This window comes from Camelus bactrianus, chromosome 8 (genome assembly GCF_048773025.1).
Source record: "Camelus bactrianus isolate YW-2024 breed Bactrian camel chromosome 8, ASM4877302v1, whole genome shotgun sequence".
Classification (NCBI taxonomy): Eukaryota; Metazoa; Chordata; class Mammalia; order Artiodactyla; family Camelidae; genus Camelus; species Camelus bactrianus.
Genome location: NC_133546.1, coordinates 43,086,602 through 43,110,712, shown reverse-complemented (window position 1 = coordinate 43,110,712; position 24,111 = coordinate 43,086,602). Strand labels below are relative to the sequence as shown.

General features: G+C 42.0%; 1 protein-coding gene across 7 annotated transcripts in view; it reads right to left on the bottom strand.

Annotated features, from left to right (window-relative positions):
* TRAF3IP2 (TRAF3 interacting protein 2) overlaps positions 1 to 24,111 on the bottom strand; it is a 40,032-nt gene that overhangs the window by 6,214 nt on the left and 9,707 nt on the right. For 4 of the 7 annotated variants that reach the window (XR_006728407.2, XM_074368479.1, XM_074368478.1 and 1 more), the window contains exons 2-7: positions 20,487 to 21,323; positions 11,062 to 11,254; positions 7,924 to 8,102; positions 5,726 to 5,814; positions 1,996 to 2,064; positions 744 to 860 (exon numbers count right to left, since the gene is read on the bottom strand). Coding sequence is in view for 6 of the 7 variants with exons in the window: in XM_074368479.1 (XP_074224580.1) it covers positions 744 to 860; positions 1,996 to 2,064; positions 5,726 to 5,814; positions 7,924 to 8,102; positions 11,062 to 11,254; positions 20,487 to 21,315 (1,476 nt within the window). In the remaining variant the exon portion in view is untranslated. Of the gene's footprint in view, positions 1 to 743; positions 861 to 1,995; positions 2,065 to 5,725; positions 5,815 to 7,923; positions 8,103 to 11,061; positions 11,255 to 20,486; positions 21,324 to 23,256; positions 23,729 to 24,111 lie in introns of those variants that run through there. The other 3 variants (XM_045524414.2, XM_010965431.3, XM_045524415.2) reach the window with 3 other exon arrangements.

Sequence of the window (24,111 nt, the reverse complement as noted above, 5' to 3'; positions counted from 1 at the left end):
TGCTCATTCAGAAAACAGTCAACAGTCAAAGCTGGAATGTTCTATTAGATACTGAGTTAGTCTAACTTCCTATAAATTTCTCCCGCTGGTTTTAGTTTCACCAGGCCCAACAGTTCCGGTGTTGCTCACCTATCATGAGCTAGAACAATCCCTTCCCTCCACCCAGCATCTGCCACCTGCTCCACAGACGTTATTTCATTCGGTCTTCACAACACTGTGCTAGTGACCAATTTTCTGAATAGGGGCATGGAGACACAAAGAGGTTTAAGTTCTTGGCCCCGCGGTCACACAACCTGAGCAGCAGGAAGCCAAATGTGAACTGAGTCTACCTGATACAACAGCCTGTGTCCTTTTCACTGTGCTATTCTGCCTTCTGAACAGACAGGACAGAACAGGATGCAGACGCAGGAGCCGCTCTGCTCACAGCACTGTCTCCCATTCCCCAGGACTTCCCATCAGCTGGTAAACAACCAAGCCAGCAGAGCACTGCTTTCCAGAATCCTAGAACTTAGAGATCACAGATTACTCTCCCCTGTTACTGATAGGAACACTGAGTCCCGGGGGTGCGGTGACTTGCCCAAAACCCCAAAGGTAGGTGGAGCCAGAACTGACACCGTGTCTCTTGCCTGGGTTCTTCACCCATCATCCTGCTGCCTTCAGTTGGTCTCTAGTGAAGAATAGGTCTTCAAAGAAGAAAGAGCCCGACTCTGAGGGGCGGCGAGGTGCTTGGTTTCATCACTCACCATTCGATGAATGTACTTAGTATGTAAGCCGTGCTCATCCTCGTCCAGCTGCGACTCAGTGCCTTCCACATCCTGTTTGTATTTGGGGCTGATTGCTACGATTATCATTACTGTCTTCTGTTAATGAGAGGGAGAAAGCATGTTTATAGAAGTGTAGAGTGTGGTCCATTTGGTGAAGGCAGGCTGGAAACTGGCCAGAAGGACTGTTCTCTGATATCCTCGAGGATGGAGGACTAGGCTCCATCCACGGAAAGCAAAAAGCACCGCTGCCCCCACCCACCTCCACGCCCTCCCTGCTGCACCAGCAGCCTCCCGTCTTCCCTCCTCCCCTCTGTCTTCCTCCCCAACTCCCTTCAAACACGGGGATGGCTTCAGCTCTGAGAGAAGCTCTCCTAAATGAATGCAGTTCTGCCCACTGTTTTCCACAACCATCACTAATAAATGTCTAATGAAAACCGGAATCGCCAAGTGACTGCATTGTGGCAAAAAGGTTCTGCAACAGCAAGGATGAAAACGCCCTCCCTCTGGCAGCTGGATCTCAGCTGTCAGTTACTGCACCCTTGACTGCCCTGCTTGCTGTGGACGCTAAGTGCAGTCGGGAGGAGCAGACCCTTCAACACAAAGCAAACATCAGACTGCAGACAAAAGGAAAAGCCTCAAAACCCCAGCCTGCTGAGACTCTGTCCCCCACCGCTCTGCTCCCTCCAAAAGAGGCAGCCGACACGAACAGGCTGGCAGCAATCAATTTCTATCTTGTTAAAGCACAAAGTGTCCCACTGGTCCGTATAGATTCTGTCAGTGGAAAACAAATCACAAGGCTGTGAGGGGGCGTCTGGGGGGCGCGGGGGGTGGGGGGAGCATGTGCTGCACGGCCTGCGAGGCTGTCCAGAAAACCTCTTCAGCCTGATCCTACAAAACACTTGGGGTGGCCTCAGATTAAATTGAATTCTGCCGCTCCCTCCCCACTCTCCGCCTTCATTTCCTCCTTTCCTATTCTGGTCAAAAATTGTTTGCTCTGATTGTTATCAACCACCTGTGTCTGGTTCGACAGTTATTTCCTGCCTGTGCAAGTCCAGGAGGGCGACCCCATCCTTCCTTTCCAAGTCTGCTCGGCTGCCAGCAAGGGAAGCTTTGTTGGGACTTTGTCAGCTTTGGACTTGGTGGGTATCCAGTGCTTCTTTCATAAAATAACTCCACAAGCTAATTGTCTTTCTCACCAGAAAACAAGCTCAGAATTTTGCGATGTACTTACATCCCTAAGGTAGCGTTCCATCCACTTAATAATATCAATGCCTCGGATTCTATCCTCAAATATGTCAATCTGCAAGACAAAGATGTGGAAAGCGGCTCTTAATGAGAAGCTTTGTCTAGATGCAAAGAGAAAGCCCAAGAGATTATGTACATTTAAGACTGGAAAAGTTACTAACTTTTTTTGCAGGGAGGAGTCTGTGAGTCTAAGAAACAAGACACAATTTTCTTTAAATGTTTCCCATTTTAAGATTAGTAGGCATTTAAGTTTTTAATACTTGTAATTCTGTTTAAAAAAATCTGAGAGACATGGTAGACCACCAGGTTGGATATAAACCAGCAAACATATGCACTATATATACATACCTGTAATTTGAAAGGCAAACATGATTCTGGAGCATTTCAATGGACGTGTGGTGTGCCAAGTACTAAGATACAATGTGGTGCTTTATTGTATTAGCCAGGACATTATTATAGTATTATATGTCCAGTTTCAATCTATATATTTAAAAAGGATTGTGTGAAACTTGAAGCAAATCCGAGGTACAATCACAAAAACAATTACTGAGATGGTGGGGAAACGGTTTATGATGAAAGTCAGGGAGTAGAACTCTTGGGCCTTGAAAAGACTGGTATTAAATATCAGTTTTTGAAGGAGAGAAAAACCAGTTATTTTCTGTTTTACAGAAGATCAAGTAAGAAGGCCTTTCTTGAGCTCAGGCTCATCCTGCAGCCAGAGAAGAGTGTGTGTGCACAAGGTGCTCTTGATTGGAAGAGGGATTATATATGGGAATGGGTGATGCAGGGAGAGTGTCCTTGAAGAAGGGTTATTTGATTCAGCCACACTGCTCCCAGATCAATTGTCCTAAAGGTCACGTTGCCATTTAGGGCCAATCAAGTCAAGCCCCACCCATTCAGCAAGATTTCCATGCCATCCCTGATCCAGCCTTACCTCTCTTTTCCCTGCATGTCCCCACATTGGTGTCCCCCTAAAAGCACAGTGCAAGCCCTGCCCCTGCTCTGTGAATCCTCCCCACACACTGACTTCCTCCTCTTCACCTCAATGAACTCCATCCCATTGTGACCACTGGTGGTACTGGGCAGTAAATACATTATTATGGCATTCTTTCATTTACTAAACATCTCGTTGATGTCTGCCTTATCTCTTCAACCTGATTCTAAGCTTCCTATAGAATAAGATCCTGCCTTTGTATACCATACTCAGACATATACAGAACAGAATATGAGTTCAGACTAAGTTTCTTTACTGATGGGACATCAAAATGGAATGGCTTTCCTTTTGGTTTGGATGCTTCCTGTTTCAACATGTCCAATGGCCAATGACTACATTAGGTAATCTTGAGAGAGATTTTGCAGCTCTCCATGGCTGTATCAGTCATCCATTTCTGTTCTACAGGAGAGAAGCAACGTGACGTCGGCTGAGAAGAGATAAACAGCTTGGCTCTACTCTTGGCTCCTGCACTTCCTACTTGCATGACTTTGGAAATGTGCATGACTTCCTGAAACTCTCTAAGTCTTACTATTTTCATTTGTAATATGTGGTTAACAAACCTACTTCCTAGGGTGGTTGTGAGGATTAAAATGAGTTAACATGGAAAAGGCACATCATAGGGCCAGGCATGAATTAAAGTTCTCAATAAATGGTCATCATTATTATTATCCTAGCACCTAAATTCTTCTCTCCTAGTGAGGTGGACACTCTGGGAAGCACCATGTGCTTAGAAAGCTTCCATTTGTCTCTCCAAATCTCCACTAAAATCCACAGCTCCTGTCAGGCCAAGTTTTTCAGCCAGCCACTGTTATGAGCCGAATTATGTCCCTCCAAATTCCCATGTTGAGATCTTAACATCCAGTGCCTCAGAATGTGGCTGTATTTGGAGATAGGGCCTTTGAAGAGGTGATTAAAGTAAAATGGGGACATATGGGTGGGCCCTGACCCAATATGACTGGTGTCCTTATAATAGGAGATTAGGACATGCAGAGGAAAGATCACACGCAGGTAAAGACAGAGGGAGAAGATCTACAAGCCAAGGAAGAGACCTCAGAATGAAACCAACCCTGCTGACTCCTTGACCTTGGACTTCTAACCTCCACAACTGTGAGGAAATAAATTTCTGTTGTTTAAGCTGCCCAGCGTGTGGTGCTCTTTGGCAGCTCTGGCAAAACAATACAGTGCCCCTTTTGGGTTGTGGTAGTCACTACTCTCTTGCCTCTTAAGACCTTGAGTTGGTAGGAACTTCCTGCTTTTGCTGGTCCCGGGATAGTGCATTATTTACTCCCTGTGGATGCCCTAAAACTCACCTAGAATTTTGAAAACTGTCCCTTTATGAAATTACCCATTAAGTTTATTTTTCTCCACTAAGGGGTTGTTGATGCATCAATATAATAATTCAGCTGTCCAGGATGGGGCTCTGTGGTTCTACCACAGGCTTCATAGGGATCAGGCTCAAGGTCAACTTTAAATTTGGCCTAAGCAGCCTCTGATCATTAAGGTCACAGAAACTGGCCCTCTTCTCCAGAGGCAATCAGTATGCTTACATAGAAAGGACCAAAAATAAGATCTTTTCTGAGATGTCAATCTTATATCCTGTAATTTGATTTTATGTCTTGGTTGCCACAGTGTTTTCTTATTCCAGAAATGAGAAATTGAAATGTTGGTCTCTATATAGTCATATATCTATATAGTCATGAAGTTGGAGAGTATAAATTGTTTGCATTTTAAAACTTTCATATAATTCCATTTAAAAATAATTCTAGAATAAAGAAAAATTCAAATAAAACTCTTGTTAAAAATGCTAAATAATCTTTAAAATTGATATTTAATTATTATGTATTCCCTCTTTATCCTTCAATATTCCTATTTGTAGATATTTCCCTTAATTTCCCCCTACTCTTGAGAATTCACTGTTACTAAATACCCAGAAGAGGCCTCTGGGAAGGAAGAGACACAATCGCAGTCTTTGAGGAAAGCCAGTCCTCCAAGTAGCCTCCTGTGGTATTTTATTTATCCTAAAGAAAACATACATGGGTTTAGGCTGTGCTCTTTCAAGGCACTGCAGGGGACTTGAGGAATGTGTGCTTCCTGAGATTTCTTGGGCTAAGATCACAGTGAAAGGCATGTAGGGTTGGGTTATCTACTTCCCCTGAACTAGCCTCGACCAGCCGAGAACCTGGCCAGGTCCTCCCTGTCCAGAAGCATCACGGCTGCATCCCGGTGTGGACCGTTAGCTGTGCACGGTGGGGCCCCAGGCTGCGGGGCTTCCACTGTCAACCTTACAACCCAGTGCAGAACAAGAGGACCTTGTAAAATGAGCAGGTGACCCAGTGAAGCCTGTAGCCTCCTGCAGCACAGAAAGCACAACCAAAGCAGGCATGACTGATGAAGGCGGGCAAAGGGGCCAAGTGCAGCAAGAGCCTGGCGCTTCCCTCAGGCCAGGCGCCAGCTGCATACGTGGTTGGCATTAAGGCCATTCTGGCTGTTCAGAGGCACCTGGGGTCACTCAAAAGGCATGCAGGAAAAAACATGCTGGAGACTTTGGCTCGTTTAAACTTTAGAAGATTATTACCTCAATCCATAAGCATTAGTTCATAATCACATAAATCAAATAATATAGTTTAAAACATCAACAGCTATTTCTACTTTTTCTCTTGTTTTTCTTTTCATTGTACTCACTTTAATTGTTCAGTCTTCTCTTTGGATTCAAGATACTTACTGCAGTTTGGAAGCCATTTACCAATAAAAAGTTCACGAATTTCACCACCTCCATGGCTGTGTCCATAGAATAAGTGATAAAGACCTTTCCTAAGAGAGATTTTTCACATTTATTAGAAATTAGTCAAATGAATCTCTTCTACCCAACACTTGCAAATTGTATGTCATATCTTTTGTCCTAGAATAATGAAGGGAAGCCTCAGGACGGGGGGTTGTCTAAGGGGCTTATGCCTGCAGCAGTGCGGATTGCAGTCCTCAGGCCCAAAGGGGCCAGGGGTCTGTCCAAGGGAGTGCAGGCTGCCCAGGGTGCATGGAAAGGAGAGGCTGGAGGGAGAGCTGAGACACTGGCTGGCTGAGACAAGCAGAGGAGGTCTTCTGAAAAACCACATGATGCATTAACAAAAAATCCATCTCCCAGAACCTATGGGTCCTTGAGATCAGACCACCCCCAGTATATTAGAGACACTTGGCACTGTGCCCAGGGAATGCTCTCACAGCAGGCCAGGAAGTTGAGCTTTGCTAAGGGGCCACCCAGCAGTGTCCTCTTTTGATCTCATGATGTTCTCTGCTACCCTGAACTTGACAAGAGCAAGTGAGGAGAAAGGTTTTCCGCCCTTCCTTCCCCTCATCTACTCACTGGTGGGGGAAAGGCCGGGAAGTTGGAGGAGACTAAAGCGGAGCTCAGAAATGTTACTAAGAACTTCAGCTGCTTGAAGGAGAGACCCTGCCTCTGGGCATCCCAGCATCACTGATTCCCTTGCTCCTCCCTAAATCAGCTGAGAGCAGCAGATGGTATTGTGCCCACAAGCTTAATCCAGTCAAGATAAGAGCCCATGTTTTCTCAGGCTAAAGTCTTGAGTAAATTATGTGGCTAGCATGTTAACATGGTAGATGGATAATCTCTCTGTGCTGGCTTTTAGTCTGGAATCCACTGGCTACATCTCAGAAAGCCCTGGGGTAGAGGGTGGAGAAGAAAGGGGGGCTGGAAAGAACCCCTTCATCTATTCTTAGCCTCTTGTATTTTGAAACACACTTCTCAAATGGAAGTAGGTACAATGGTCATATTGACTCATTTAATCAGCCAGGCATACTAATGGCATTCAATTTATTTTCTTATCAACACCTAATATTCAACCAATTCCTCTGTAAGAATTTTAGGACTACTTCTCTAGGTTACGGTAAGATAAATATGACCCTACAGACTGACAACCAGACTATTTCCTAACATTGTCCGTTCTCTAGAAATGCTCAAAATGTCTAAGATTTTTTTTTGATTTTAAGAGTTTTTTTCAACTTTTTTTTTTATTGAGTTATAGTCATTTTACAATGTTGTGTCAAAAATGTCTAAGATTTTAAGAATTAAAAAAAATTTTTTTTAACGAAAAACAAAAGATCGTTGTCATACAAATCTTTCAGAGTCTTAAATGACTAAAGAGCATAGATTCCCTTAACTAGAATTAGCTAATGCAAAGGGCTTAATTTTAAGTTTGGTTCAAAGCAGTGCCTAGATGTGGAAAGGGCTTATTAGAATTTTAGCAAGCACAGTAGAATATAATAATTTCTCAAGTATTGACTGTTTTCTAAAGATTTCTGGAACTTACTGTCCTGACTGACCTTAACATGAGAATGCTTTGGTGATATTTCAACATTTCTGGTTTTGGCTGCAAAATGTGGAAAAAGCATCGTCACCTGACACTTAGTTGAATGTTTCTTTAAATAAAAGGCTTAGTTTGCATTTGGTTGTAAAGCAGTACGGAGAATGTGAGACCGCTTTTTCCAAACAAGATTGCTCATTCCTACAGGAAATGACCTCGTTCTTGAAGGCTGCTACTAATTTATGGAGAGACGCTAAGTCCTTGGCCAATACCACATGGACATCCAATCAATTTATCCAGGGACAAGTCCACTCAAGAGCATCATTTAGAAGAGGTAAAAAACATTGAGGTTATTTGTTGTTGGAGTATATGTTGAAGAAAATCTAGTGCTAAGTACTTTGTGAGTTTGCCGGTAGGGTCAGAATCACTACAAACATTCAGACAAAATGCTAGTTACTTTTTTGACAAAAAGCCAAAAAGGAAATTTTATTTCACTCTGTAGTATACGAGAAGTATCCAAGATTATGGATGAATAATCATCAAGTACTCTTAAAGTATAAGGCTTGACAAGAAGAAGGAAAAAGCAACGCTGCAAACAACTTACGCAATTCTTCTGGCAAATTGCTTGTTTTCAGAGTTCCTCTGGCTGGAGGGTTACTAGGGGGTCTAGGGACAGCAACTGGGGATGGAGCCTGGGGACCCTGTGGTCTCAACTCTGCAGGACACTCTGTGGATTCCTCAGGAGCACCAGCTCTATTAGGTGGCTGGTTATACAGCTGATCTCTGGAATGGAATAGAGTCACAGTCAATTTCATGTTCTACAAAGGCAAACCTGGGGGGACAGAAAGCCTTTAATACCTATGGGAGACACCAGTGAGCTGTTTCTCTTCTGCCTCCATTTCTTTCCAAGCCAGTGGGACAAGAGTTTTTCTACAGAGTTTTGGTTAATAAGCAATTCAGCTGGCTGCTATTTATAAGGGTTTGTACTAGGGGTCAAAAGAGACAAGCAGGATTTGATTTCTCTATTTAAGGACTGTCTAATTGGGAAGAGAAGTCTCATGGGCAGGGCAGACACGATCACCAACAAAACAAAGTAATATCACGGGTGACATATAAGGTTTGGTGTGTAGACATTCAGATAAAAAGATAGGACTTTCAGCTCATGATGAATAACATTTAATTATGTTTCAAAAGATAGAAAAGACCATGTAGTTTTAAAAATTTATGTTGTTAATATACGAATGAAAATCTAATTTTGAAGACCCTTGAAAGAGGTTTCTACCATATTATAGTATGGGGTTTTCATTATTATTTGGGTCACCAGTATTCCCATGAATAGGCTGCTGAGAAGAACCTCAGATGCCCTCCTGTGAGATTTGGGAGGAGGCAGGAAGTGGAGGCCATGCTTCTGCCACTTCTGTGTGTTCTGTTGGTTAAGTGCTGTCATAAGGTACTGAGTTCCTGAGGAAGCATTCTGGCATCCCATTACAGCTTCACAGGGTCAAGGGAAGGGCATGGGCATCCATTTCTGGCCAGTGCAGGTCTAGCAGGCAAAGAATGGATCCAGTAGTTGTGGTGGTGGCAGCTTCCTGATTCTGGATTGCGCTGGGGCAGCACGGCCCAGCTTGGCGAGTTCTGCCATGGCTTTCTGATCCTCTGCCTCACTGACCCTGACCAAGGAAGCAGCCTCTTGGGTCCCCTGTTCTGTGACGTTGCTCTGGGATCATTCCAGGGAGCCCAGCCTAATACTCCAACTTCCAACAACAGTGTAAGCACCCAATTCCCTCTATTAAATCCTTTTACTTATAATAGCTGGGGTTGTTTCTGTTTTCTGTAACTGAATTCAAACTGATAGGGGTACAAAAGCTGGGTCTGTGAGGTTTCATTTCTTCCCCCCAAATCTGGTGTAAATGTGGCATTATATTAACATTTAAAAAATCTAGGTAGTTGAGAACATGAATGTTTGTTATTTGTTATGTGTTTGAAATTGTTTTATACTATAAATTGTAAAGATGTTTTGATTATAAAAATCTATGTGTATATGCCTAGTTTTAATAGATTGTTGCTTATGCTTTCATATTTTTACCCAAAAGAGTAATAAAAAATTCTGAAAGTCCTATGTAACAAGATTTAAAATAAAATTATACAGAATCTCAACTATACTATATTTCTAGTTGTGAATGTTTGAGGAAGTTATTTTTATTTTATATTAACATATAGAGAAAAAGTTTCTATAAAATATACCTTCATTTAATGGAGACCCATTTCCGTACCCTTTTTGCATTAAATGCCTTTGTACTCAAAGTTGCTTGGTTATTATAAAAGGTGATTGCTCATTTGATAAAGAAATGTTAAGGCCTTGATAATATTCAAAAACTTTCATATAAAAACAATATCGAAGAATAATAACAGAGTGAACTTTCTGTATTGAGTCTCTTTCAAAAGGTCAGTAAGAGGACAATTTTCTTCATTATGTGAACTTATTTTTCAATAGCCTAAAATGATAAAATAAATCCAAGGAGACCATAGCAAGCTTAAATTGATGTTACAAAAGCAATTACTCAGTACCCTATTTGCAATTCTTCTGTAAACCTAAAATTATTTCAAAATAAAAGTTTTTTTAAAAAAAAAATTACTGTTGCCTCTCCTATTCAACACCAAACATAAAGATGCTTAAATTTTGTTTGTTTTCTTGGAATCTTAGATATTTCTTCTGCAAGAGTGCTTATCTGGCTGTAAAATCAAGATTTAATTCCATTATTTAAATTCCATACAATTTTGTTTCTTAAAAAAAAAAGGCATCTGTTTGCAAAGAAAATGTGAGGGCTTGTTGGCTTTGGAGTGAAGAGGAAAGGCAGATGTGCTTTATCTGCCGTTGTAAATAGATGCGCTTTTTTTCTTTCAATAAACTTTTAGAGCTAATTACTGATTTCTCTATTTCTGAAAAATCTGCTTTAATAGGACTTTCATAGCTCATTCCATTCTCAAAACAGAATATAGACTTACTGGGAGTGGTATATAAAAGCTGTGCTTGAGCAAAAGCAAACATTTTATCTACTCTCTTTCCCACTTTGTCATATATTAGGAAGCTCCATTTAAATGAGTTTTTCCTGTATATTTTAGATCTATAAATTAAGAGGAACAGAAAACCTGAAGAGTCAAAAGAGAACAAAGAAGAGAAATAGGACTAAAGGATTAGACAATTCAAGTCAAGAAAAATTAAAATTGTTTTTCTGGAAGAAGTATTGGAAAGACCTAAAATGGTGTTCAACATGTATGAATGCTTTTACTACAAAAGAAAATAACAGGTTATTTTAAATTTCTATTGAGAACTAATTGAATTTAAAATTTCAAAGTAAAAAATGAGTTTATAAACAGGTGTAGAAACTAAGGGTATAATAAAGAAATTTGCAGTGTTGGAAGTCAGTTATAGTAAAAAAAAAAAAACCTATTTCGTGGGCTAAAAGGCCAGGTGATCAGGAAGTAAAAGAAGCAGGTGTGACTTAGCATCTTGGGAGCCTTTCCTTCAAAAGAATTCTGACCAGTCACCAGTGGCTTTCTGTGGCTGGTGCCTCTTATCAACCAGCTTACATTTCCTCCTGACCTGAAAAATCTATGGGGGGGTGGGGGCTCAGTCAGTAACGTGGGTAGCAAAACAACAGAGTTCTGATAGATTGTGACTGCATTGGCATCATTCTTTTTCATGTAAAAACTGTCTGAAATTTGGCCCCAACATACTTACTGATACCTCGGGAGGCCTGGGGAGGAGTAGTCTCTTTGTGTAGGCCTCTCCTCTTGGTCCCAGGGGCTGGGATAATTCAGGATGACCTTCTGCACAGGGTGCAGTCCTCTCATGCTGGCTCCAGGTGGAGCCTGCCCAGGTACAGCTGGCTGGATTACCTGCTGGTAGGCTGCTCGAGGGTAGTTGTGGCCATCTGTGGGTGAAGACAGCAAAGAAAACAGGGAAGACTGACTCTAGCTGCTTTGTGTGAAAGGAGCGGTAAGCTCTGTGCAAATTTTTGTCTTGATACCAACTGAGGGTTCCAGATATCATTTACCACCTTCATGATATTTGCCATATTTCTGTACTATTATTTACTTGATAGTTTTCATTAAATTGAGTCATTGCTTTTCTTTTTTTTCTTTTTCCTAAATAAAAACATCTGTGAAAAACCATCTGTGAAATCAGGAATTTGGTGTTCTAATTGGAAAGCACAAAATTCCACATAGGTCGTTATTTAAATAAGATGCTTAGAATAATCCAAACTGAGCCTATCCCAGCCCCCTGGTTTATAAAGACCAGGAATTGGAGGGCACCTCTAAGAACTGGGAGACAGGACCACAGAGACCCCTAGGGGCTTTGCTTTTACAGACTTCCTGGGGGCAGGTCAGATACATTCCAAGGGGTCCAGATCACCACTATTTCTACCATAATTCCCCAAGTTTTTAGACTCCAAGGCTAGGAGAAATTTTCTCATGTTAATTACAGAATCACTACTCTCTCCTTCAGTGGATACACATACACACACACACATTCCACTGCCTCTTAGGAAGAAGTAATGAATGAAAACTTGGCTCATATCTCTGGGAAGTAGCCAATCAGTTGGCAACACCCCCCAACTTTCTTTGTCATCTCTTGCTAAAAGCTACATGAACTTGGGGGCCGAAACAGTTAGATGAGGGCAAGTCTCACAGCAAAGCCAGGCCTGGCAGTGACTTATAAGAAATAGCAACCTAGGAGAAAGTTGGTCCTAGCCAGGCCCAGGAGCAGCAGGGTCCCAAGGGAGGAAGGGCAACCTGCCTGACCGGTGAGAGAAGAGAAGTGGAGGCCAGAGGAGGGATATGGGGAACCCAGGAAGGGTGGAAGAGGAAGGCTCTGAGGGAATTGTCCAGCCCAAGGGGGCACAAGTGTGGGAAAAGTGAGAGGTTGGTTGCACCTTACGGGTGGGCCCAGCCTATAGAGGGGCTGGAGAGAGCCAGGTGGAGAAACCGCAAAATGAGCTATGAGTATCTCCTGGTGATCTGAGCATTGCCACCCTGCCCAAGAACTTGGATGATCCAGGAGGCATAGCTGATTAGGGCAAGACGGGCCCCTATTGTTTAACAAAATCTTTATTGGTCTTTATTCTTTTTCTGTAACAATAATAACCAAGCCTGCCTGCTGTGTAGTAGGGTACACGCAGGGATGTAAAGTGAAATGGAACCAGCCAGCGAGCAAGAAAATAACAGATAAAGCAGGTTGGAACCAAGATGTGGAGGGTGAGAATGTGGATAAGAATTTTATCCTTAGTTTGGGAAGTAGTCAGGAACCACTGAAGTTTCCAGAGGAACATTTAGGGGAATGTGGCCTCAAGGACAGAACAGAAGACAAATAATATGTGTGCTGACTAGTGTGGCCACCTCCAGGTCCCCACTGTCCGGACTCGGGAAACTTGGCTGAGTGACCCTGGAAATGTGCCCAAGCCGGTCTCCCGACCATGGTCAGATTCACTGGGTTCAATTTATTGTCTGCTTTGACCCATGACACTAGCTGAGTCCTTTCTGCCATGCCTCCTCTGGCAAAAGTGACCACACCTCCCTAACCCAGGTTGTCTCCTGGTCCTGACCGTGACCCTTGCCCTTCTATTGCTTAGGCCTGGTCAGGATATTAGGGGCTTAAGGAAGGGGAGGAGGATGAAAAGATCTGCCTGGGCCTATCTCAGGCCCCTGGCTAATAAAGACCAGGACTTGCAGGGCATCTCTGAGAATGGGGACACAGAACCACAGAGACCACTATGATCTAGAACAACACATATCACACAGGTTTTATGTTTACAGCCTTCCTGGGTCAGGTCAGATACATTGCAAGGGGTCCAGCTCACCAGATGGAGTTTCAGGGCTCCAGGACTGGTCTCTTCTGCTGCTCTTTCCCCCAGCTAGAACAGGGTAAAAAGTGCCACTGTCATCAGGTCACCAGGCAGGGGCCAGCTGTGCTTCTAGGTGAGTCTTGCATAAGTGGACCATTTGCAAACACAGCTGTAGATAACAACCCTCCAGAGATTTCCCATTGCATTTAAAATCCACCTTGCACCATCAGGTTCCCTGCTCTTATTGATTTCATCTCCTATGACACTCTCACAAGCTCACCAAGCCCCATCCACCCTGTCTGTCTTTCTTTGTCTTTAACACCCCAAACTCTGGGACCCTAAGTCTGCCATCCTCTCTACCCAGAATGTTTTTGCCCTTTATCTTTACAAGTCAACTTCTTGGCATTCAGGGCTCAGCTCAGATATCACTTACTCAAAGAGGTTCACCAGTCGCCTTATCCCATCTCTTTATTTTATTTTCTTTCTAGTGCTTATCATGTTTGTGTAAGTAAGCATGACTCTTACTTGTCAACTTCTTGCCTGCCTTCCATACCAGAATCTAAGCTCTGTGCAAACACGAACTGTGCCTGTTCTCCACCACATCTCCAAGCACAGTGCCAACATCCAGGGGATGCTCAGTAAATGAATGAATGGTTACAAAGCCAACTTCACTCACACACACACACACACACACACACACACACACACACACACACACACACGAGAAGCCATGTAGAACTGCACCATCTGCTTGCTAGGTCTTGGGTCTTCTAGGCTACCTAGTTCTCATCTGTTGTCCATTTCAGTGTCTCCTCTGGAAGCAGGAAGAAGAAAGACAAGGTAAAAGAGGAGCAACTTTGCCAGTGGCTTGAAAGTTTTTAATGCTTGGAGTCATTCTTGCTTCTCATATCCATTAATAAGTGGCTAATAATGTTTTATTTGCTTTAGAAGAACTACCAAACTCTAACCATAGGGTTTGTTTCTTTTCTAGAAAGTGGATGTTAGTGCTGTTAATCAAAAGCCTTTGGATCAAGGTCATATGATTTCTAACAGATTATTTCTCGCACAACATGTTTTTGTCTCATAGCAACAAATCATATCATTAAAATCACTAAGGCATGTGGGCTAAGTGTTTGATTAGCTGTAACTTTCATTTCTGAAATGGCCACCTGTGATAAAAACTTACACTGGTTTCTGTGAGCAGATGAAAACCATCCACCTCATGTATTTTTAAAATTAAGGTACTGACAATATAGTTCTCTATGCTGTCCTTTGATTGTTTAAAACAAAGAATATTGAACATTAGAGGGTCAATCAAAACTAAGGTTTCCCTTCTGTAAGTGAACTTGACTGGGTTTTGTCTGGAATTTGGCTGGTTGTGTGGAAAAGTTGTGAAATAAAAACCATGTTTGTCAGGCAAATGAGTATCGTTTCATTGCTCAAGTTTTGAGGGTTTCGTTCCACTATTTTGACCAGAGCTTGCAAGGTCGTCAGGAACTATATATATAAAATAATGGCTAACATTGATTAAGTACTTGTTACATGCCCAGCACTGTTCTAAGTTCCTTATTCAGGATTATAGAGTTCAATTTTCTGTTTCCCTAAAGAAGTTTAACTTACAAAAAAATCCAAATTCCTTACCATGGCCCTTCCCTCCTTTATCTTCTAGCATATCATTCTCTCCCCACTCACCCTGTTCCAGCCCCACTCACTTGCTTTGGGTACCTTAGCTATGCAAAACTCCTTGCTTCCTGGACCTTCTCATCCTTTAGATTTCAGCTCAAACGTGTCCTCAAAGAGGCCTCCTCTGGTCATCCTGTCTATTAATATCAGTTCTAACACCTGGTTATTTCCTTCAGAACACTTCTACTTTGTTATTTTGTTTGCTGATTTCTATTTATCTGTAGGCTTATCTCCAGTAGACTATGAACCCCACGAAGACAGGAATATGTGTATTGTATTCATTACTGTACATCCAGTGCCTAGCACAGAACTGAGCAAATACTTGTGGAATAAATTGATAAATGAATGGACAAGGTCTGTTTCCAAATCCCATTGACCTCCTTCCTTTCCTCCACCCTCCCAGAAGACAAGTAAAGAGGGTCTTTCCAAGGCTTGATATCACAAAAGCTCTACTCATGATTAGGGAACAACTCCTTTTTGCAGGAAGCAGGGAACAGATTTCTTTTTATTCATTCAACAAATATTTATTGAACTTCTATTGCTAGGCACTCAAGGAATAAAGATAAATAAAATATAGCTCTCTTGAGTAGCTCAAAATAAACGGAGAGAGAGGAAATTTGTGTGTCTGTGGATGTCTGTTTTGAAACACAAACCTACACTCATTAGTATGTGAGTAGGAGAGGCGTGCAAGTCAGCAGCCACCTACATGGTAGACTTCAGAATCATTGCCCCAAAATATCTCCCCCAATGACTTGTTTTCAGTGCCTGAAATTCCATCAGCAGAGTGTATTCTGCAGGAGATGGAGAATAGAAGGTGGTGGGGGATGTGATAGACCAATGATTTGTTAGCACAGTAACTGCTCAATTCCAAGGCAGTGTTAATCACAAAACAAAAATACGAATCTTGCACAATCATAAATGGGTGCCCAGAACTGTATGTTACTTGTCAATCTTATGATCCTCTTGGCCTGGGTACAAATGATCTTCACGTTACTGGGCTTTGACCACTTGGAATTTGTACACCAAATCCTAAATGAGGTTTTCCACTTATCTATCAAAACATTCAACATTTTTCTTCCTTATTAAGAATGGTATTAAAAGAATTTGAGACAGAAAATAAAATCTGATTTTCAAGTTGTCAAAAGAATATGATGATACAACACAACTACTCTAGCCAGGAAAACAAAATGGCCAACATAAACTGTTACAGAACTCCCACAGCTGTAACCAGCTGTAGCTCCTGAAAGGCAACTCCTTTCTTTATCATCTCTTCCATCTGGCTTGTTTTTTCCTTACTTTGAATTGTACATGCATTCTAGCATACAAATTGTCACTTTTGGCGTCCATATGAGCAATAGTAGGCCTGTGCCTACTGGTTTATTTTATTCAGTCTCCTTGCTAGAGAAAGCAAGAATTTTATGGTAAACTATGGCCACTTCCGATTTAATACGTCCTGTTTTTCCAATTTATTTGCATCTTGGGTTTTTATTTGATGGCACAGCCATGATCTCCTTTCTGATGACCTTCAGTGGGAAGGATTCTGAGGCAGTATGAGACTGGGGGTTGGGAGAGGAAAAAACAGGCTTTTCCTACTTTTTGTTTTCACCTGTTTTGAAAAAAAATTTTTTTAACATGAAAAATGTGACCAGTAACCATTTTTTTGCTTTAACTTGCAAAGGCTAAGGGATGGCATTTGCATGGCAATCATTATTTATTTATATTCTCATTAACGGATGAGGAAGCAATGCTCTTCTAAAACCAAGTAGAACCACGTAGCCGTGGTTTCCAACTGCACAAACATCGCTGAGGTGAACAGCTCTTTTGAAGTGGTTTTGTTGGCAATTAAGTGCAGTTATAACCCTAACATGAGACTAAGCATTTGTACACCTGCTTTGAATGCTTAAACTCTTTGCCAGCAAAAGGAATCGGGATGTAGGGGGCCACTCTACGGGGCTGGGCTGCAGGAGCCATTTAAATAATAATAATAACTAAGGGCTGCTAGTTATTGAGGGCTTAGTACAAGCCAGCCACCTTCCTAGTGTCTTTAATATATTATCTCATTTAATCCTCACAGCCACCTTCCTGGGAGACACTGCTGTTGGAGGCCTCATAAATATTCTGGGTTTGCAGTGCCCTGAATAAAAACTGTAAGCCATGGGCTTCCCTGACAAAAATCACCCGGCCTTGACCCCCTTCCCTGTGATTAGATGCCCCAGGGAGCCAGGGCCAAGCCTGTGCGGGATGGATTAGGGTGAGCCCACCTGTACACTCTCATTTCCCCTTACTTTTCTTTTTTCTTTTTATCTTTTCCTTATTTTTTAAATTATAAATGTGATGCCTGTTTGCTATAATAAATTTAACAAAAGTATAAAAAGTTAGAAGAAAAATCTCCCTGTCTCTTCCTAATTCACTGTCCTCCCTCCATGGTCACTATTAATGGTTGGGGCGACCCTTCTAGACTTGTTTAACGGAGTTTTTAAACATGCATGGGATCAACACTACATGCTTCTACCTTAATCTTTTTTATGTCAGGATGTGTATTTTATTCTACATAACAGGGGCCTGGTAGTCCATTGTATAAATAAATCACAAATTATTTACAATAATTTATGTTTTTATAATAATTTATATTTTTATAATTTAATAATTATATATAATTTAATAATTTATAATTATTTACAATAATCTGCCCCCTATGATAGGCATTTTAGTGTTTTTATTCTTATCTAATACAACAATGCTTTAATAAACATCCTTAATCATATATTTTTCTATGTTTGTTTAATGTGTGTATAGGATAGATTCCTACAAGTTAGACTGCTGGGCCAAAGAGGACACATTGAAATTTGATACTGAAATTGCCTCCTGGAAGATTGTACCAAATTATACTTCTATCAAGAGTAGATGGAGAAGGTGGGGAGGGTGTAGCTCAGTGGCAGAGTACATGCTTAGCATGCAGGAGGTCCTGGGTTCAAATCCCAGTACCTCCATTAAGTAAGTAAATAAATAAACCTAATTACTTTCTCCCCCACAAAAAAAAAAAAAGCAAAACAAACAAACAAAATCTAAAAAATAGAGTAGATGGAGCAGATACAAACTATATTAAATAGATAAACAACAAGCTCCTACTGTATAGCACAGGGAACTATATTCAATATATTATAATTACCTATAATGAAAAAGAATATGAAAAGGAGTATATAGATACATATATACGTATAACTGAATCACTTTCCTGTACACCAGAAACTAACACAATATTGTAGATCAACTATACTTCAATTTAAAAAAAGAGTAGATGGGAGTATTCATTTCCCCATTAACCCCACTGACACCAGATGTTGCCTGAGATTTTTTTTTTTATTTTTGCACACCTAATTAGAAAAAACATATCTTTAAAAATTTTGCATTTCTTAAATTCAGGAATGTTAAGCTTGGTATCATGTGCTTATGGGCTGTTTATATATCTTCTGTGAATTATCCCTTCTGGCCAAGTTCTCTCCTTTCTGCCTTTCATCACCTGGCTTCACTCCCAGGATCGTGGTTCTCCCCTTCCTCTCCCCCTTCAATAGAAGGAAATAATATAGAGGGCAAGGGGAGGGGATCTGATGAAAGAGAGCAGGTGTTGGAGACTAAAAGTGTTCCCAGCGGGAGTGTTTGCATTGTAACAGAGCCTGCCCAGAGCAGGCTTACCCCCAAAGACTAGATTGCTAGTGGTGCCATTTCAGGGTTCAATAGGAAAAATATTTTCAAGTGGGAAGATCTTCCTGGGACCCTCAAGTTATAATGAGTCAATGCTTTCTCTGTCTGTCATGATGAGGCTTTTCCTGTTGGTGGATAAAAGCAACTTTATCACAGAGTCCTTGACTAAGTATTCATATTTCTACACATTAACCTAAGGAATTAATCAGAAATGCAGGTAAAAACTTATGTACATGATGTTTGTCATACCATTGTTTATTGGACCAGAAATTGGAAGCTATTTAAAATGTCCAACAACAGAGAAGAAAACAATTTGGTGGATCCCTCTGATGAAATAATGTGCAGCATTTTTAAACAATGCTGGAAGTACACTGGATACCATTGGAAAAATTTTAAATTTTAAAGGAAAAAACCCACTAAATACATCAAACCCCAATAAGGAATGATATTTGGGTGACAGAAACATGAGTTGGGCTCTTGGGTATATTTCAATTTTGAGACTGAACAATTATTACTGTTATGATCAGAAAAATTATCTGTAAATGCAGAAAGTAGAATGTTAAAAAGTAGTTTGTGGTATTATTCCCACAAAATTATTCCCTTTAACCTGGAAATCATTGAGAAAAACAATGCAAATCCTGATGTTGCCAAAGTTCAGTTCTCAGTGACTCATACTGAAGGAACTCCGCCACCACACCCATCCTATTACAGGGCACTCAGAGCACCAGTGGCATCCACGCTTCCCAGTCAGCTGACTGCCCAACATCTAACACAAACACCAGAGTCCCAGCTGTAAGTCCCTTTCTCCCCAAGCCCTGCTGCTTCCCCAGCTGCTGGCCTCACTCCTAACTCACAATCATTCTTGCCTGTTTCTTCCAAGCATCATCTTCTAAGTGAAATTCCTTTATCTCTCTCTTTTTTTTAAAACTATGAATTACTCTACTGCTCCATTCACTTTAGGAAGATTTATACCAAATGTACATGTACAAATACATAACTTGTGTTTGATTATAGCATTTGTAATTATTTCTATAACATTTTAAAGCTAGACATCAGGATTTTGTTCAGACTCTTGGTCAGACCATTTGAACTGCTTTTTATACATTGTTCATTTGTTAAGGAAAATATTTCATCTCTCAGCCTGTGTTTCCTCTGTAAAGCCCGATCATTATTTCCCAGTGGCCTCATGGAGACATGACATCAAGAATTGTGATGACCCTTTTATCTCAGTCTAAGACTTCATCACTTTCAGAGATGCTTACTGCACTGATACATATTATTTATTCATTCATTCATTTAGAAATAATTACTGGAAGTCTAGTATATGCTGGACAAATGCTGGGGGATGTGAAACAGCTTGACAAGTTGGGGAGACTGCCAGTCCACAGATGTGGCAAGATCGTAGGGTAGATGTGAATGGCTCAATCTCCAAAAGGCTTTAAGCAACAGAATCACAGGAGTAACTGGATCTTCATGGAATGGCATGAATTCAGAGTCTGAATGACATTCTGGGAACCTTCGATTTTTTTGTCAGAGAGCCCCTTTCTGTGACAACCTGAGCTGGGGAAGAAGCACGTAAAGAAGGAAGAACCTAGGTACCCATGAATTCAAACAAATAAATTTTCTAGAAGTCATTTGGGTCATCTCTCTGCCTCTAAGACAAGTTTTACTTAAACTACCCTAGACAGGAATCTGTTTTATATTTCAAGTTTCCTAGAGAAGTAGGTTCCACTGGGACAGGCTTTGGGCTAAGATAAAACATCCTTCTAAAACCCCTTTCAAATCCAACCACACATGGAAAGCCACATGGGAATAGAATGCCCTCCCTGCCTTCTGACCTCTCCGTGCTGGTCCAGTGCTGCAAGTCATTGACGAGAGATTCCCGTTTAATCAGCGACCCAGCCCAGAATGTCCAGAAGAGGTAAAGCTCACTTACATGGCACCTGGTGATCGGGACCTCCAGGACAATAGTAGTGATAGTTCCACTGAGCATGCGGGGAAGGGTTGGGAGGCAGCATCTGTACACACGCTGGGTATCTCTGACGTTCAGACGGATGGAACTCCCTGGACCTGAGAGGTCTGGGGAGGTCCTGGGGGTAACACACGGAGGTGAGGGGCAGGGGTCTCTCCAGCTGCCGGATGCCCAGGACGTCCTGGGGCTGGGAATCGTACCCCGTGTCTATCGTAGGCAGATCTGGGGCTGCTCGGTTTCTGTGGTGCTGGGGCTGTTGCACCATCTCTTGGCTACTGCCCGGGGGGTCTGCGGAGGCATTAGGTAAACTTTGGTCTGATTTGTCTGAGTCATGACCAGTGTCAGGAGAAGCTGCTGAAAGCTGAGACCCCAGCCATTGATTATGTTTTTCCATAAGTGAAAACTGATGCTCCGGCGGGAGGGCTCCATCCACAGACTCAGGCTTAGGCTCACTGGCTGCAGAGGACCCTGAAGGAAAATCTTTGCCCGGGTCTGGGTGTCTCTTCCAGAAGCTGTCTTCACTCTCCTCCAGGACTTTAGTGCGCAGGCAGGTGACCTGCTGGGACACAGGCCACTGGTGATTTGAAAGTTTCAGGGGCAGGTGAGCCTGAGAAAAGTCTCCCAAGGAATAGTGAGAGGTTTGGGGTGCAGACAAGCTGTTGGGGGCCATGTTCCTTGTATCTGGAGCAGGTGGTTCTGGCTGCCCCTCCAGGGAATACTCTGAGACTGGTTTCAGCAACTGACTTGGGTACGGTTCTGATTCATCAACCTCTACAGGAATGCTTCGGTTCATTCTAGTTTCTGGAACAAGAGAAAAAAATGCCGGCCTCAGAGGACAGATCATTTCTTGGAGTCCCCCATTTTATGACCTTAAGGGACCTAGTTCAAGATGTGGTTTAAATTAACAAGAGTGTGGTACCAATGTGCTAGCAGAGCCCTGACCACATAAAACTGTTCACTTATCCTCCAGGCAAGGGCATTATGCTGATTAAAATATTTTTTATCCGGAAGGCAACTCAAAGAATGTGACTGAACCATCAGGAGGCAGAAGTCGTACACCAGCGAGGGAAAGACACAGATGAAAATCAACAGCTGAGTTTGAAGGAAGGAGAAATGATCAGAACAGGGGTTGCTTCATGTGTGTTTGGAATCCACAATGAAAGAAATCTCAGTAATGGATGTCAGTGATCTCCAAAATATGCAGTTAACTGACTGAAGAAAAAAAAAAAAAAAAGCAAGGTGCAGACCAGTGTGTACACAATGCTGCTATTTTGTGTAAAAAAATAAGGGGAATGTGTGAATGTGTGTGTGTGCGCATCTGCTTGTACACATACAAAATGAATGTGGAGAACACACAAGATATTTGTTTATTGGTTGCCTTTGAGGATGGAACTAAACTGAGGGAGAGGAGTGGGGAGGAGATTTTTCACCTTTTGAGCTTTTAAACTTTTGCTCTGTGTGATTATTGCCTAATTAAAACAAGAATTAAAAAAAACCAAAAAAACAAAAAAAAGAAGCCTGAGTTTCAAAAGCACTGGAAAAAAGGTCACAATGACATTTTCTACTTAACAACTTTAGGTTATTTGGAGGACTTAATTCCCTCTTGGACTGCGCCTGCAGTGCAGGTAGCCCTGACCATCTGGCTTGTGATGGAGCAGCTGAACAGGCAAGGCTTGCTAAACTAGCCTTTAGCCCACGGTCCAGGTAATATTGGTTTTATCTGTAAAATTAGAACTCTTAATCAACATAACAGAATGAGAAAGAAAATTAGCCTCCCCTTATCAGCAGACTGGTTGAGATGATGCCCCAGGATGCTCAGGCTCCAGGGGAAGGAGGGAGGCCGGTGGAAAAGATGGCCCGGGAGTGACAGGAGGCCTGCAGAAAGCTCTAGAGCAGGTGTAGTGGAGCCAGGGGGTGAGTGAAAAGGAAAAAAATCTCAGCAGCCTGTTCCGTGCAGGCCTCATACACAGCACACCTCAAATACCACACGGAGAGAAGGGGTGGTGCTGGGGATGGCAGATTTTTAAAGTAATTTATTTGTTTGGTTACTTATTTTTAATAGAGGTACTGGGGATTGAACCCAGGACCTCATGCATGCTAAGCATCTGCGCTACCACTGAACTATACCCTCACCCCTGGATTTTAAAATTCCTATTTTGGATGCATGTTGAATTCCAACCACAAACATTCACGGAGGGCTTACGGTGCCCAAAGGCACAGTGTCCATCAACGCTTGTTCTAAGACACGTTCTGAAAAATATGAATTCCCTTTCTTTTGAGCCTGGTACCCAACCCAATGGCAATATGACGGTGTACATTTAAAAATGCTGCCCCTCAGAGCAGACGTGGGACTGGTGGTTTCCCACCAAATTTATCTTCTGGGTCTATAGAAAGAGACCTCAATTTGCCTCGCACTCTCTGCCAAATGAATGCCCTCTAACACTTCTCTGATGCTCACTTGGTATCAGACTTCGCCATCTGCTGCAAACCACCTTTGTACCATTTTCAGACACAACAGAAAACCCCCTCAGCCTCCAAGTCCCTGCCGACCCCCACCCCACCTTGCCTCGGTCGTGGCTGGCTTTCTAGGCCACTGTCTAGGCTGGGGGCTTCGTGCCCCTTGGCTCTGCAGAGAAAAGACCTCATCACCTAAATTCATTAGGCCCAATAAAAATGAATGGGAACCTACCCAAAACACACATATTTCAACTACTGATTATTTAAAAATGCTCACCATTGTTTTCCTTTCTTTCTTACAATTTTTCTACGGCAATGAAACTGGATATGCTGTACAACATGCCCTTCAGCTAGTCAGGAAACTAAAGTGTTTTCTGAAGGGCTGGCTGAGTGTTGTGTAATCTCCTATGAGCATCTGTGGGCCCACAGCTGAATGGGGGGATTCAGGGGGGAAAGGCATCCAGCGAGCAGCCAGCAAGAGGACTAAATGCTGTCAGCTATTTCTTGGTATGCAATTCATTTTCATTTTCCACACTTCAGGTGCAATTGTTTATATTCTCCCTGGGTCTTCAAATGTGAATACCTTAGAAGTGCTTCCCTAAAAAAAATAAAATTTAATTTAAAACACTGCAAATTCTCTTTTAGCTGAGGAGCCCTCCAGGGTTTGGAGGAAGTTCATAAAAAGGGCGACAAGTGTGGTCCTCTCCAAAGGGCGGTCACACAACTGGAAATCTGAGGTCCATTCCATGGTAGGGATTCCAGAGTAAAAGCTGGTCTGAAAAGGAACAAATGGCCCCTTAGATGATAGTGAATAAACCTGGCATGGCAATGAACAGCCTTTCAGGAAAGCTACGAGATTAATAATCTTTAAAAAATAAAAAGGACCCTGATGTTTTCAACGTATCACTAGGAAATAATGCAAACAGCAAATAATTGTTGAACCCTACTACGTGTCCAGCTCTCTGATATGTGTCCGCCCACTTCTGAGACACAAGCTCAATTCAAAGACTTTCACAACAATCGGTAATACTTACAAGGGATACAAAATTCAAGTGGTACAAGAGGGTATACAGTGAAAGGTAACCAAAATTATTTCTAAAGACATATAAAACATTATTCCTACCTTCAAGTT